General features: G+C 50.5%; 1 protein-coding gene across 1 annotated transcript in view; it reads left to right on the top strand.

Moving 5' to 3' along the window:
* NMNAT2 (nicotinamide nucleotide adenylyltransferase 2) overlaps nt 1–16,149 on the top strand; it is a 176,091-nt gene that overhangs the window by 131,080 nt on the left and 28,862 nt on the right. Inside the window, exons 2-8 of the mRNA XM_017848111.1 lie at nt 1,136–1,224; nt 2,072–2,139; nt 4,685–4,763; nt 8,071–8,197; nt 10,060–10,140; nt 10,837–10,881; nt 15,945–16,021. Coding sequence (XP_017703600.1) covers nt 1,136–1,224; nt 2,072–2,139; nt 4,685–4,763; nt 8,071–8,197; nt 10,060–10,140; nt 10,837–10,881; nt 15,945–16,021 — 566 coding nt within the window. The remainder of the gene's footprint in view (nt 1–1,135; nt 1,225–2,071; nt 2,140–4,684; nt 4,764–8,070; nt 8,198–10,059; nt 10,141–10,836; nt 10,882–15,944; nt 16,022–16,149) is intronic.

Below are 16,149 nucleotides of genomic sequence, written 5' to 3'. Positions count from 1 at the left end.
ATCCAGCAAAGTCATTCTGAAAACTTGCTTGTAAACTACACAGCCAGCCTTGCTGCCCAGGCTCCCTTCTACTTAAAAATTCCTTCACTGTAAACTCTATGGCAGATTTTTCCTCAGTGGAATAAGCTCAGGCTCTATTTTTTTTTTTTTTTTAGACGGAGTCTCCCTCTGTCGCCCAGGCTGGAGTGTAGTAGCATGATCTCGGCTCACTGCAACCTTTGCCGCCCGGGTTCAAGCGATTCTCCTGCCTCAGCCTCCGGAGTAGCTGGGATTATGGTGCCTGCCACCGCACCTGGCTAATTTTTGTATTTTTAGTAGAGATGAGGTTTTACCATCTTGGCCAGACTGGTCGTCAACTCCTGACCTCATGATCCACCCGCCTCGGCCTCCCAAAGTGCTGGGATTACAGGTGTGAGCCACCACACCCGGCCTCTGTTGACATTCTTAAAAGGAACTTTTTTGGAAGTAAGATAGAACCAGACTTTTCAGCCAATTCTTAGTTTGCCGAAATTTATCGCGAAAATAAAATTGGGTTTGTCTGATAGATTTGAAAAAGCAATACTGCATACCTTCCAAAGGATAAAAGGCTTTTATCCGGCCAAATTTTTCGTCTCAACCAAGTCTAAGACGGTGGTCTTCTGGGTTGATTGCTAATTCTCTGTAATTCTCTACAAGGCCCTTTAAATTTGTTTTGGCGGTTTTTCTCTTCTGAATAATTAGATGAGGCAATCAGCACATCTTTCATATTATAAGGAGGCTTTTTTTTTTTTTTTAAACACTATTCCTCCACATTATAATTTCTGCAAGTGACGATAGGGGTAAATTCTAATCTGTAGCTGCTAATGAGGTGCTTGTTTTAAATCCCTCTGAGCTACACTGGCTCCTCCCACAGAGGACTTTTAAAACAGGATGAAGCCCCTTGAGTTCTAAATCCTTTTGCTTTGGGGGCTGAAATCTGGTTCTGTAACCTTTTGAATCACCAACGTTTGCTTTGAAAGTTGACATTTTCTATTTAAATGGCAAGAGAGATGGGAAATAAACCTCAGCATTACAGAGCTGAGCATATTGATTTCAATTATCACCTTTAATCCATGCCTTTCCTCTTTATAATGTGTGGATTTCTTCTCTTAATTAGAAAGAGCCAGGGATTATCTGCACAAAACTGGAAGGTTTATTGTGATTGGCGGGATTGTCTCCCCTGTCCACGACTCCTATGGAAAACAGGTGGGTTCCTTCCTGTGCCTTTCTCCTCCTTCAACTCCCACACTCCCATCCCTGGCCTGATAGTTCCTGGCAGAAAAACTGCCCCACCTCTGTCTCTGCTAAGATTCCTGGAAACACAAAATGCCCAGGTCTATGCATCCATCCTGCTTCCCATCTCAGGACCACAGTTGGACCTGAGTGGATGGGTGTTGAAGCAGCAGCTGGAAAGACCAGCTGTCCATGACCATAGAGCCACTCACAGGCCGGTCAGGACTCACTGAAAGAGGAGCAGGAATACTCACTGGGTGTGGCTTGGTATGGTGGATGCCAGGTTGGCAGCTGGTTATGGGTTGAGCTGCATTGGGCAAGTCTTCTCAGGGTTTTAGGAGAAAACGGCCTATGCCTCTTATAGTCTGATTTAAAATTCATTTCCCTGCCCATCCCTCCCTACCACATATTCCGGCAAATCTAGGAGCTCTATCCATCATTCCCCCTTTCTCCCACAGATGCACCTTGGTGGGCTCTGGGAAAACTCACCTAACAAGCCAGAGTGAGTCATAAGACAAGGCCACATTTGCTGAGTTAAGTCTCATCTCTGCAGGGCACAGAGGGGCTGCTTTGCAAATGGAGGCTCATCTATCGACCCTGTTGGGGTGGTATACACCACACACCCTTTATTCATTTCCTTTCCCCACCACTGTTCCAGGCCTGCCTGTGGCAAACGGACAAGTAAAGGGGTCACATCCCTCATTCCCTGTCACCACTGGAAAAAGGCTGCACCTTAACAATGGGTGGGCTTGGGCTGGTACCCCAAGGATGTTGTGGGGAACGGAGGGAGTCTCCCAGTGATTACTCTGTTGCTTCCCAGGGCCTCGTGTCAAGCCGGCACCGTCTCATCATGTGTCAGCTGGCCGTCCAGAATTCCGATTGGATCAGGTAGGACTGGCCTGAAGATGTCAGAGGCAGATGGCCCGGAGACTTACTGGGAGTGAGGTGGGGAAAAAAGAAGAGTTCCAGCAGTAATTTGGATCCTGAAAGGATGGGGAGGCAGGGACAAGATGCTAGCCTTGTGGAGGCAATAAGTAGACCTCCAGGGATACCTGTAACTTTATTTTTGAACCAAACTGTGAGGCCCATGAAAGTAAAAAAGAGCTTGAATGTTGCACCTGTTTTGGCATCTCTGAGTCCTGGCGTGATTCTTGGAGCTTCCAGAAATATTACTGGGTTTTGGGTGAAGCATGACCAGAAAATCAGAAATGCCTCTCACTTTCATTCCCACTAACTTCCATGAACCCTCACTACCTTTCAGGGAATGTTCCCTGGCCTTTGCAATTTCCCAATCCTGAACTCAGGCTGCCTAAGGGCCCCACACTGGCCCCAGGAGAGAGGTGCAAGTCTGCCCTTAACGGCAGCCACACCAAATCACACCCACTAGGAGGCTTTCCTGCTCACCGCCTTTCTGGCCAGACGTGCTGCTAGGAAGGCACCTCCACCCCAACCCCTCCACTGAGCTTGCAGTGTAATTAAAGCAAGCTTCCACTAATTATGCTAATGATGTTCCCCAAAGTTCCTACCATTATAATTTGCATGAGAAGATGATGTTTAAAAAAAATAATAGCATGCCATGTGTGCTGTAATTTCCCCCTCTGTGGAAAAATAAGCAGCACCTAGAGGTTTCCATGAAAGGGGCGAAGTGACGGGATGCTGACCTAGAATGAGGAATGCAGAGTTCGCCCGGGAAGAGCAGGGTGGGCGGGAATGCGAGCAGTGAAGGGAAGTGACAGTACTAATTCAGCAGTGATCCTTGCCATTTGTGCACAGTGATTTGTGTGAGAAGCACATGCCCTTTACAGACTTTCTCATCCCCCTAACGACAAAGCTTTGGTAGAGAGACAGCTGCTCTTTCTCAGGTGAGAAACAGGCCCAGAGAAATCAAAGGGTTTGAGCAATGATACATTGATATCTCCATAGGGAAGAAAGGATTAGAAATGAAGCCTCTTAGCATTGTAACTCCTGATCTTCTGGGGATGCTGAGGACCTTGAATAAGGGTCCAGTGAGGAAATCACTGGGCAGGAGACTGTTACTGCTTGGATGTGTTTAGAAGATTCTGGAATAATTCCCTCATTTATTCAACAACTACTGAGTGCCTACCACCTTCCCTGGGCTGCTCTAGGTTGGAAAATCAGAATCCTGAGAATTGAGATCACTAGGGAGTCTAAGCATTGCCTCTAGAGATGGGGGTTGGCTGAGATGGGGTGCCTAACACTGGGAGCCCATTTAGCCAGATGAAGTGTTTGTCTCTGGCACAGGTGCGCTTCCGGGCACAGGGCCTGGCTAGGGGGAGCTAGGCTCCGGGCAAACGGCAAGCTGACTCTCTAAGGGTTTTCTGCTAGTGGGATCTCATCTCCGGGCACTTTAGGTGGGGTGGTGGGGTAGGGTGGTGGTGTTAAGGGGATGCACGACTGCTAAGAAAATGTTTGCAAAGGCAGGGCATGGGGGCTCATGCCTGTAATTCCAGCACTTTGGGAGGCCAAGGTGGGCGGATCACCTGAGGTCAGGAGTTTGAGACCAGCCTGGCCAATGTGGTGAAACCCCATCTCTACTAAAAATACAAAAATTAACTGGGCATGGCGGCATGTGCCTATAATCCCAGATACTCAGGAGGCTGAGGCAGGAGAATCACTTGAATCCAGGAGGTGGAGGTTGCAGTGAGCCGAGGTCTCACCACTGTACTCCAGCCTGGGTGACAGAGCGAGACTCTGTCTAAAAAAAAAAATCATTAAGTTGGCAATTAAGGCCCAGTGCTGCCTCAGTCTGGGGCTGGATCCCTGCTTACTTCACAAGCAGTATCCCAGAGGGGCTGGCCATTGCTGGGTCTGTGCCCTCTCATCTGCCTGCCATGCCTCACCTCCACACCCATAAAGCACCTCACTGCAGAGGGAGGCAGGCAAGACTGATTTTCGAGGGCTTGCAGCCTGGCCACCACTTGACAAAGGCCTGGCTCAGCTAATCCTTGTCACAACCCTCAAGGGTCCAAAGGAGGTTTATTCTGTAGGTAATAATAGGGGCAAGATGCTGTACTAAGCATTGTACACATAAAACTTACCGAGCCTTTCTAACAAGACTGTAAGCTCGTTACTGTTGTTATTCCCATTTTACAGATGGGGAAGGTGAGGCACTGGGAGATCACATAACTTTCCCAAAGCCACACAGTTGCAAAGAGTTGAGGCTAGAATTAAACCCAGGCAGACTGGCACCAGCATCTCTTCTCGTAAGCCTATGCCATGCTCCTCTCATTTTACAAAGGAGGAAACTGAAGCTCAGAAAAGTGTTTCACACCTGGGTTTTATCTGATTCAAGATCTAAGCACATGGTATGGCCAGGTCTTCCATGCTTCCTGAGCTATAATCTTTGGAAGGAAGCAATAAGGAAAGAGTATGAGAACAGAAACCAAGAGAAACTTCTTTCCGATGATGTTAGGGTGGACCCTTGGGAGTGCTACCAGGACACCTGGCAGACGACCTGCAGCGTGTTGGAACACCACCGGGACCTCATGAAGGTGAGCTGGGCTGAGCCTGGGGATGCATGAACCACCAGGGTGCAGGGGAGGTACTGGACCCACAGAAGTCAGGTAGGGAGAGGAGAGGGTGCTGCTGGCCTCTCGACCTGCTTTCAGCTTCTTATTTCTCTGCCCGTTGCGAGAGAGACCAGCCTGTGTACAGCATGAAGAACAATGAATGAGAAACCCCGAGTAGCACCAGGCGCTACTCCCTGTCTTCCACCCTCAGTCTTGACCTCCCATTTGGGGCGTTGCTGCTGGGTATGGTAGGCAGCTTTTATCAGCCGGGAGCAAGTTCAAGGTGGGATTAAGGAGACCACAGTGACAGGACTTCAGAAAGTGAGGGAGGAGGAGACTGGGCAACGAAAGGCAGGAGAAGAGAGGAGCACTTAGGGGAGGTGCAAGCAGCCAAGTCCCGTGCCCCGCCTGTGGGGGCCCCATTGGCACTTCACACCTGCCAGTCATTGCACCCCATTCCCACCCATTCCTCCTCACAAGAGCCCCATGGGCAGACAGTGTCTGATGCCTGTTTTATTAGTGGGTAAAAGGGAGCAGAGAGGGGAGTCCACATATCTGAGCACACGCAGTGAGTGTTTGGTGAACACAGATAGGCGAGAGCTTCTGTATTCCCCACTGGAACCTGGTGCCTGTGGGCAGGCTGCAGAGACTTCAGGGCTGGTTGCCAGGTTAGAATGGCCTCCATACCAGCCAGCAGCACTGGCCAGAGTGTGCAGAAAGCACCCTTCCCAGATCAATGCCAACCCATCAACTCCACAGTGACAAGACGAAAAGCAATGCCACCGATGGCGAGAAGCCTGACCAACCAAGACAGCAAACAATCAGTTCTGCTCACCTCCACGGACTCTGCGGCAGAGCCCTCCACAGCCCCAGATAGCAGTCCACCTGGCACTGCCTTCCTACAGGGAGAGCCTCTGTCCCATCTGTGTCCTTGCTGCCAGAGGGCCTGTCACCATGTTCTTCCTGGGGAGCAGCCTCTGACCACCCCACACTCCACCAGCTGCACAGCCAGGCTTTATTTTAACAGATGTGGAGCTTCAGAGCTCTGTCCTGGGGAGCCAAGGGCAAGTGAGGTAGAGAGGACCAGCTGGCTGTTCTCCATCTGTTGTTTTCTCCCCCACGCAATTGGAGAAAACTAATTTCCCTTCCCTTTGGCTTTCAGAACCCTTCTCACACATCCTGACCCTTCTGGTCCCCTTCAAAGGAGGCTGACTTGGGGCCACACTGACTTGCTCCTCTGTGCTGGTCTCCACAATAGCAGTAATGAAAGGCACTGTGTAAGAGTGTATCAGTCAGGATAGGCAAAGATGTGCTGTGGTGACAAACATCCCTAAAAGCTCAGTGACTTCACACAAGTTTATTTCTCACACTACATGTCACCTGAGAAGTACCTGTGGGCCTGTGCTCTTTCTGGTTACACAGAAGCCTCAGGCTCCATGACAGAAGGGAGGAATGGGGACCCTGCAGGCATTCCTCAGTGCTGGCAATACTGGCTGGAAAGCCTGGTTATCATTTGTTGTCTAAATGCCCAGGCTTCCTGAACTCTACCTGTGTTACTCATGCCCAGGGTATGAGTCTGGGCCAGAGAAGCTCCACCAGGAGCCCCAGCTGTTTCAGCGATGGGCAGAGGCTGGCAAAGAATATAGGTCACTGCCGGCCCCCCTGCCTTGGAGTAAGAGCTTAGAGCTGCTTCCTAAGAACTCTCAGCCTTCAAACTCCTAGCAAGCATGAGGCAGGTGTTTCCGGCATGCAGAGTAGACCTGCCGCAGAGATAGATGCATGACTTAACAGGTGACTTGGAACAACTCTCCAATGTCAAGGCCTCTGAGAACGCAGGAGCCCATGGGGGCTAGCGAGGGCAGAATCAGGGAGTGCAGCCAGCCATTTTCTACTTCTCTGAGATAGAACAAGTCAAATGGAACCCACAGTGCAGCAAGAAGAAGAAACTCCTCCGCTACCAGACCAGTCAGGAAACAGGAATGCAGTGTTTTCTTTTCTGCTGTTGAAATAATACATGGAGGCAAACCACCCCTTCCACCCCACCAGCCACAGCTGGGAAAGGAAGCCCACCAAGAGGTGAAAAGATCCCCTGGTACCCACCTCAGCTGGCTCCCAGATGTGGTCAGATGTGACCTCCTCCTATCAGGAGTCTTACAAAGGTGACAGGTTACCCCACAAGACAAACGCCTGCCCTTCTAGGGCTCAGAAGGACTCGCACACTGCTCTGCCCACGGGATGGCCTGCGGAAGAGGTACCTAGAAGATCACCCCAGCCTTGGGCCTGGGGGTCCCCTGGCAGCAGAATCCGAATCCAGAAAGGGTGGCGTGCAAGAGTGGGTGGTGGGTACCCAGGCAACTGGCTTTTGGGAATAGAGAAACCTTGGATAAGCAGTGGCCCTTGTGAAGCTAAACAGATTGGGAATTCATTCTTTGTTTCTCTGTTGCCCAACAGCCACTCTCCCCGTCACCTTGGCCCAGTGGGGTTGCTAGTGGGTCAGCTGTGAGGAATGCTGTCTTATCAGCTCTGTGTGTTCTGCAGCACTGGCGAGGAGTAGCCTGGCAGATAACTCAGGACAATGGATAATGCACACAGAGTTTCCGCTTGGCTCTGGCATGTGTATTCACACTGAGCAGGCGAGAGAGTGCTCAGAACCCACCCACCCTGCTTCCCGCAGCACAAACACATCCTGTGCTGCCTGGCACCGCTCTCCCTCTTGCTTGGCTGTGTTACTGACAACTCTGGCCTGAAGAAGCCGCAGGTGGTGATCGTGCCTTGTGTTTGTATGACCTTTCCCAAGCTTACAGAGCCCTTTTGCAGACATGATCTCCTTTGAGCCCTATGAAACATTTGGGGAGGGCAGATATTCATGTTACACAGAAGGTTCCAGAATTGCCTGCTGCTGACGGAGCTCCTGCCATGTGTCAGGCACCCCATAGGCACTTTGCATATGCTTGCCTGTGCGACCCGACCACAATTGAAAAAGGCGGGTATATGGTTAGACTCCTGAGTTGAGGTTAAGGAGCGATGAAGTAACTGTCCAAGCTCACATAGCTAGGAGGCAGAGCCCAACTTTGGCCCCAGGACCCATTATAACACCACATCTCATGCTTTTCCCACTGAGCTGCTCCTGCCAGCCTAGTGACCACGTGATGCAGCTGGGTCTAGAACCATCCCCAGGGCTCTTCCTCAGGTCTGGGTGTCCTCTCCATGATGGACAAGCAGATAACCATTTGGAGATAACTTTGACTCAAAGTCATGTGGCTAACAACACTCTTCTCCCTCTCCCTAGAGGGTGACTGGCTGCATCCTCTCCAATGTCAACACACCTTCCATGACGCCTGTGATTGGACAGCCACAAAACGAGAACCCCCAGCCCATTTACCAGAACAGCAACGTGCCCACCAAGCCCACTGCAGGTAGGGGAACACTGATGTGGGGTACCCAAACCTCAGAATCATGTGGAGGGCTTGTTAAAATAGTGATTGCTGGGATCCATCCAGAACTTGATTCAGTAGGTCTGGGAGGGGAAAGAGGACTTGTATTTTTAACAAGGTGCTGCTGATGCTGCTAGTCCACAGACAATACTTTGAGAACCCTGAATACTGAGCATCAGAGCAAACCAGTCACAATCAGAGAGAGGCAGGTGGTGTTGTACACTCTTCTCTTGCATTTAAATATAAACATAGGGCCGGGCCTGGTGGCTCACGCCTGTGATCCCAGCACTTTAGGAGGCTGAGGTGGGTGGATAGCTTGAGCCCAGGAGTTTGAGAGTAGCCTGGGCAACATGATGAAACCCCACCTCTACCAAATAATAATAATAATAACAACAAAAATTAACTGGGCATGGTGGCACATGCCTGTAGTCCCAGCTACTCAGATGGCTGAGGTGGGAGGATCTCTTGAGCCCAGGAGGCGGAGGTAGCAGGGAGTGGGGGATTGTGCCACTGCACTCCAGGCTGGGAGACAGAGTGAGACCCTGTCTCAAAAAAATACATGAATTTTAAGAAATAATTGTGTTAACTGGGAATTGAATGTACAAAATTGAGCATTTTTTTCTGCCTCTTCTAGGGAGGTTAAGGATCTTGCCCAGGGTCACACAGTGAGGAAGAAGCAGGGCCATGAGTCACACCCAGGCGGTCTGCACCCAGAATCCTCACACTCTTAGCCACCAATCCGGTGACAGCACCAACACATACCCCAGACCTAGGACTATGTGCCCAATGATGCTTGTGCTTTACCTGCTTTCTTATTTAATGCAGTAATACTGTGATATAGACATTATGTTCTCATTTCAAATAAAAAACAGATTCAGAGAAGAAAAGTGATTTGCTGATTTGTCACACAGCTCAAAAGTAGAAGAGCTAGAATTCATATTCAGTACTGTCAGGCTCCGAGGTCCATGCTCTAAAATTTTCTTCCAAGCCAACTCCAAGAGACAGATTCTGATATTACTTTTCAAGCCTGGAGACGATAAGCTATTATATTATTGGTCTATTATAAACAGGGTAATTCACAAAGAAGAGTCAGAATTTCACAGTTTGCATACAGCTACATGTGGGGGGCTCAGAAAATTTTGCTGGATTGGAGCCCGGAGGGATAGTTGAAAACCAGATCCCTCTCAGCCAAATAGGATGTCTGATGATTCTAAAGACCATCTGCATGGGAAGGAACGCCTTAGCCCAGCAGAAATGGTTCCAAACATGTACTTTGCTGAGTCTTCTTGGACGTGGGTGTAGCTGCCCAGTGGGAGGAGCAGCTAAGGATAGGCTTGGGACAAACCTGGGGAAGAAATGTTCATGATATAGAAAATGAAAGAAGCCAGCGGCCTATATGGCCTTTAAATGGAAAATCTGATCCAATTTATGTAGACATACCTGCATAATACACATTTAAAACATGAAAGAAAATAAATAATATACCAACAGGTTGTCAGCAGTTATATCTTGGGGTGGGATTATGAGTGCTTTAAGTTTTCCTCTTTATGTATTTCCCCCTTTTATATTTTCCAAGTTTCCAACAATGAAATAAACATAACCAGAAAATGGCTTCCAGTCTAGGGCTCACAATGTGTGTGCCTCAGACTGTGAATGAGAAGAAGAAATTTGTGCTGTCATATTTCTGTTCTTTCTCTCTACCCTCCTGCTACCTCCTGCTCCCCACTCCTGCCCCATCCATGCACCCTGATGTTTACAGCGGCCCCAATGGCGGGTCGACATGAATGCCAGTTGTGAGTGGTTCTCTCCCACTCTGTCCCTGTCTGTCTTGCTCTCTCCCATAGCCAAGATCTTGGGGAAGGTGGGAGAAAGCCTCAGCCGGATCTGCTGTGTCCGCCCACCGGTGGAGCGTTTCACCTTTGTAGGTGAGGAACTAAGGAACTTGATTCCCAGTCCTGTCTCTTTTCTTTATCTCTCCTCCCTTCATTGCTTCAGCAAAGATCCTCAAGCACATTCCCCCCACCGCAAATTCCTGTGACTGTGTGTGTGCACATACTTGTGCACACCGTATTACCCCACACAGGCATTGCACACACAAGAGCACATCAAAGACTCAGTCTTTCACATCTTCCTGCAGGCGCTTGCTACATTCCACCATGTGAAAAAGTTCTGCACCCTGAGTGTGCTTGTTCTCTAAACCAGGTAATCCCTGAGAGCCGGCCACCTCTTGTGACCCCAAAAGCCATCTCTGTAGGTTGTAAGGATGTTGCTCTTGTGGCCAGCTCCCTCAAATACAGAAACAACAGAAGGCGCTCAGCATGAGCATGTGTGTGTTCATCATTGACTCCCAGCCAGGCTGTCTCATTCTGAAAGCCCCAGCAATGTGAAGTGCCGCTCCTGGAGCAGGAGGAGAGCTTCCTGTCCTGACTTTTATTTTATGCCTGACTGTGCTCTCCATTCATCCTCCTCAGGTGTCACTTGTGCAGGGTGGCACACCACCCCCCTACTTGCACCCACCCCACCCCATCCCAATAACTCCTGCTGAGGCCCTCAGGCAGACTGTGGGTTGGGTACCAGGAAGCCGGTTCCCTAATGCCCTTCCTTCCTTCTTTCCTCCTTAGATGAGAATGCCAATCTGGGCACGGTGATGCGGTATGAAGAGATCGGTGAGTGGGGCTGTGAAAGTGGAGAAAATGGGGACATTTGGAGCCCCCTGCCTTCACGACAGGCAACATGGGGAACGGAGAGGCTTGAAAACATGGGGAGTGTTTTGCAGCAGGGTCTCCTCTCGGAAGAGGGATCGTTCCCAGGCTAAGAATGCATTCATAGTTAGCTCCCTTTAACATCTCTCAACTGGACTCCGGCCAGCTCCCAAGAGATAGGACTGGATCATTTGGTGATTTTTCCTTCAGAGCCTCTCCTTCCTCTGAAAAACATGAAACTTGAGCTTTGCCACCAGTTGGAAAGACCCTTCTTTTGAGCACAGACACTGCACACAAATGAGGCAGAAGAGCACCCCCGCCTTCCTCATTCAGTGCTTGAAGATGAAGAAATAGAGAGGGGACTGAAAGCCACCTCCACACCTCCCTTGCAGCCTTGGGCAGAGGCTAAGGCACTTCACTGTGTGTGAGGGCTGCCTGCCCAACCCAATCCCAGAGCAGGCCAGGGCGGGCCCGAGCCAGTGGAGGGCGGTTACACAGCTGTCAGGGTGGGAAGGTGTTGATGACCCCTACAAGCAAGTTGAGAAGCAGATAGGAACACTGGAATCTTCCCAGGGTTTCAGAATGGGCGAGACACACAAGTGGGAGATGCTGGGGAAAGGGCAGGGAGACACCACAATAGAGCTGGAGCTGGCACAGGCACCAGGGTACAAGAAGCGTCAGGGATATCGGGAATGCCTGGAGCTCTAGGGCAAGGCAGCCTGGTGTCCACACCCTCAGGCTTCAACTTCCAGCTGAAAAGGTCCTCCAAGCATCCCCTCCTGGTACTTTTCTGTCCAAGAACTGGAAGTCAGGGCTCCCACTGCAATCCTGAGAGGCAGGGTTTGTCCTGAGCACCTGGTTCTTCCTGCAGATCCAGCAGATGTGATGTCATTTCAAGGGGCTTCTCTGGGTCTCATCCTCTCGTCTGAGGTGCAGTGGTGTCCCTGAATCGGCTCAGTTGGTTTCCTACAACCATTTGTAAAGTTTTCAGGAATTTTGTGAACCAGTTTTAAATACAGGCATTACTACAAATTAAGTTACATTAACTTAAAATTAAATTGAATTAAAAACAAAAGGAATGAATACTCAAAACTCCTCACTTCTTAATTATTTTACTATATTTTAATATCCTTTATTGACCAGCAGGTACTCTCTGAAGGCCACAGGAAGGAGCACCCACCTTCCTGGTTGCTCCCCGAAACAGGCAGGAGCATTTGGCTCTAGGTTCTGTAGCCCCAGAACACCCAACAGGCAAGGATGGGAGTGAAGGTGCCGGGACTGGGCTGAAAGCTCCTGCACTCCACTTCCCTGCAGTTCCAGCCTAGCCATCACCTGCTGCCTTCCCACGCAGTCTCTTGGCCAGCAGAGCTCAGAGCAGCCTTAGGACTTCTCATTGTATTCCAATGTGTATTTCTCTTTCCTTAGTCCAGAGATGTATTGTGGCAAGCTTGAACCATGGCCTTGCTTGTCTTCCCAGTGCCCAGGGCAGGTGGATCAGGCTTTCCCCACCCTGACTCAAGGAGTCCCCTCTGGGAGAGGACAGTGGTGATCAGTGTTGCACAGCGTACTGCTGTGTTCACTTCCATTAGCTCATGGCTACCTTGGGAGGGGCAGGGGCTTCTGCTTACTCTTCTTGCTCCATAGCAGCTCTGGAGTTATGGTGAGCCAGCCGCCAGGGTCCAAAAATGCAGCTGGGGAGTGACCTCTCACCTCTGGTTTCCCTGAGGGTCTGCCTGTCCCCTTCCACATCCCTGTGCTCGCTGAGAGGGAGGGTCTACCGGCACGTGATGGAGAAGGGACAGTGGGGGTAGAGAATGGAGAACACCTAGGTTCTGAGAAAGGACAGCTCAGCAACCACAGCTGTCATATTGGGCTCAGGTCCTGGCATGGTCCAGGTGGTGGCTGCGTGCAGTGGAAACTGGGATGGGCTGCAGGGCTCGGGCTTCACATAGCCAGCATTCCTGGGAGGGGAGTGTGGACAGAGAACGTGCATTCTGACTCGTGGCCCTGAATCAGAGTGACCTGGGGAAGGAGGCCGGCCCAAAGAAACTGGAAGGGAACTATGCTGCCTCCCAACTCCTGCGCTATGTGAGGCCCTGGGGCTCACATGTCCCCTTTTTTGATATTTCCTTGCACACTAAATGAGGAGGAAAAGCTATTTTCTCCTAACTCCATTAGCACCTGTTGACCCTATTAGGAGCATATTTACATGCTCCTAACAGCTGACTGCTCCTCCAGGGCTGTCCTAGGCCACAGGCTGGTGGGCTGGAAACTTGCCTTAGCCTCCTACGACAAACTGGGGGAAGTCACTGCTGCCCTCCAGCGGCCACACGTGGGATCTCAAGCCCTGCTGGGGCCGCTTGTCTGTGACTTAAATGTTTGCACTGGTCCTGCAAGAAAAGGTGCAGAGACCCCACTCTTGAACTCTTTGTGCTTTGGCTTAAAAAATAAAAGTCTCATATTATATTTTGTTGGGATAGTGCATCTCTGGCTTGAGAATAGGAAAGAGGTTTATTTTCATGCCTGTGTAAGGGATTTTTAACCTTGGTACTAATTGACATTTGGAAACAGATGTGTTGGGGAGTGGGGCTTCCTTGTGCATTGTAGGATGTTTAGCAGCACTCCTAGCCACCACCCACTAGATGCCAGTAGCATGCCACCCTCCCCCTCCAGTCCTGACATCCAAAATCCAAAAATGTCCAGACATTGCCCAATGTCCCCTGGCAATTGCAAAATTGCCCTCAGTTGAGAACCACTGATGTAGAGAAAGCTGAGGGCCAGCACATTCCCTGTTGACATGACCATCTAATTCAGGGCTGTCCAATCTTTTGGCTTCCCTGGGCAACATTGGAAGAGGAAGAATTATCTCGGACCACATATAAAATACACTAACACTAGCAATAGCTTATGAGCAAAAAAAAAAAAAAAAAAAAATTGCCAAAAAAATCTCATAATGTTTTAAGAAAGTTTACATGCTGGGTGTAGTGGCTCATACCTGTAATCCCAGCACTTTGGGAGGCCACGGTGGGCAGATCACTTGAGGTCCAGAGTTCGAGACCTGCCTGGCCAACATGGTGAAACCCCCCTCTCTACTAAAAATACAAAAATTAGCCAGGTGTGGTGGTGGGCACCTGTAATCCCAGCTACTTGGGAGGCTGAGGCAAGATAATTGCTTGAACCTGAAAGGCGAAGGTTGCAGTGAGCCAAGATCATGCCACTGCACTCCAGCCTGGGTAACAGAGGGAGACTCTGTCTCCAAAAAAAGAGAAAAAAAAGAGAAAGTTTACAAATTGATGTTAGACTGCATTCAAAGCCACCCTGGGCCGCATGTGGCCTACGAGCCATAGGTTGGACAAGCTTGATCTAACTGAACGCATAGGCAGTCAGAATGACAGAGACGTGCCCTTCCAACAGAGAACTGACCTAGAACCCTGGGTGGCTCCAAGTGGGCCTGAGGAACAACAGAATCCCGGAAATAAGCTCAGTCTGCAATACCAAGCGTGGTTCCTCTCCACAGTTGGAGAGTTGGGCCAGAAATCCCATGGCGCAACACAGAGGAGCCACTGACTCAGGCAAACATTTCCCCCAGTGGCCCCTGCTGCAAGAGCAGAGGCCACAATAGCCACCACATGCCTCCCAGATTGCCCGGAAGGCAGCCTGCAGGACCTCTGCTGTCAGCTCATCTGTTGCCTCATCCATTCAACATGTCTGAGCACCTACTGTATGCCAGTGACTCTGCCAGACCCTGGGGCTGTAAAGATAAAGCACAATCCCTGCACACAAACAGATCATTAGACTAAGGTATGATAGACAGGAGAGAAGACAGGATGCAGGAATATTTCATAGTTACAATCCAGTCCTCAGTGGGACTCCCTGAGGTGGGAAGGCTGCCCTGACCCTGGGACCATGAGATGCTGGCATTGCCCACCATTGGCCCAGTGGCCTCCCCGCTGCTTTAGGAGTCCCACCTAGAGACTCATTCCACAGCTGGGGACAGCTTACCACCTGAAAGCCCTTGTCAGGCCCCAGAATTAGCTACAGGGTCTAAGGCAGGCAGGGCTGCCCACAGCTTCTCTCGTCTCTCGCCTGGGCCTCAGGGCTCCAGGGCCTGTGCTGGTAGCTGTCTCTGGAAGGCTGGTGGTACCCTCAGTGCAGAGCTGCCTCACTGTTGTCAGACAAGATGCCCAACAGCCTCGGCCTCTTGATGGCAGCGACTGCAAAGCCTGGGAGCCACGCTATGCTCCACCTTGAGCCACATCCTGGGCGAGGACTCTCCTCATGGTGTTCTCAGAATGTTGTTCCCCACTGCCCAGTTTTAATAAGTGAGTCAGTTTGCTGCCTCTTTTAAACAACAATGGGCCTCACTGGCATAATTCAGAGTGAGCTTAATGAGGGAAGAAACACAACTGACAAGCAGGAAGTGCGCCTGGGTGCCAGGAAAAGTACGGGCACTGGGAGGGGCCTCAGCCTTGCTTCTCAAGCCATTTGCTGGGATAGTGGCCATGTGACACATTTTATACACTCAGCTACCTCAAGGTACATTCAATGTCCCCTCACACCCCCTCCCATGTCAGGCAGACAAACCCCAGACAACGCACAGAAACAGAGAATCCAAACTCCGTTGACGTTTGAGCCTGACAGGGAGCAAGAGAGTACCTCAGACCTTAGACAAGATGCATAGCTGGCTCAGCCACTGTTACAAACACGATCATAAGCCATCCTGGCTTAGCCCTCAAAGGTCCACGTCCTGGGAAAGCCAGGGCAGTCCATCACCCCCTATGCCCTACTCTCCTTGCATGAATAATTCCTCCCACAGGGGAGGAAGGTGGTCTGGAAATGAGCCCGACGGAGAGGTGAGCAGGGGTTTCTGCACTGCACACACTCAGGGGCAGGGGCACCTGGGAGAACTGGGTCCCACAGCCCCAGAGGTGGGAGAGTTACGTATTCACCAGGGGAAGAAGGCTGAGGGTTTAATACTTCCCAGGCCTTCACTTACTCCCTTTGCAAACTTTGTTCCCCTTCCTCAGAGCTGCGGATCCTGCTGCTGTGTGGTAGTGACCTGCTGGAGTCCTTCTGCATCCCAGGGCTCTGGAATGAGGCAGACGTGAGTAGCAAGGTTATCGCCCGGCACCCAGCTGGGACTGGCAGGGATGGGAAGGGTACATTTGATTTTGGCCTCCCGTCTTCACTTCTTCTGAGCTCCTAAGAGGGCAGTCCATTCACATCACTATG

The sequence above is a fragment of the Rhinopithecus bieti genome, unplaced genomic scaffold, assembly GCF_001698545.2.
Source record: "Rhinopithecus bieti isolate Rb0 unplaced genomic scaffold, ASM169854v2 scaffold_27006, whole genome shotgun sequence".
NCBI classification, from domain to species: domain Eukaryota; kingdom Metazoa; phylum Chordata; class Mammalia; order Primates; family Cercopithecidae; genus Rhinopithecus; species Rhinopithecus bieti.
The sequence above is the reverse complement of the archived record's forward strand: the minus strand, read 5'-3'. Positions and strand labels throughout refer to the sequence as shown.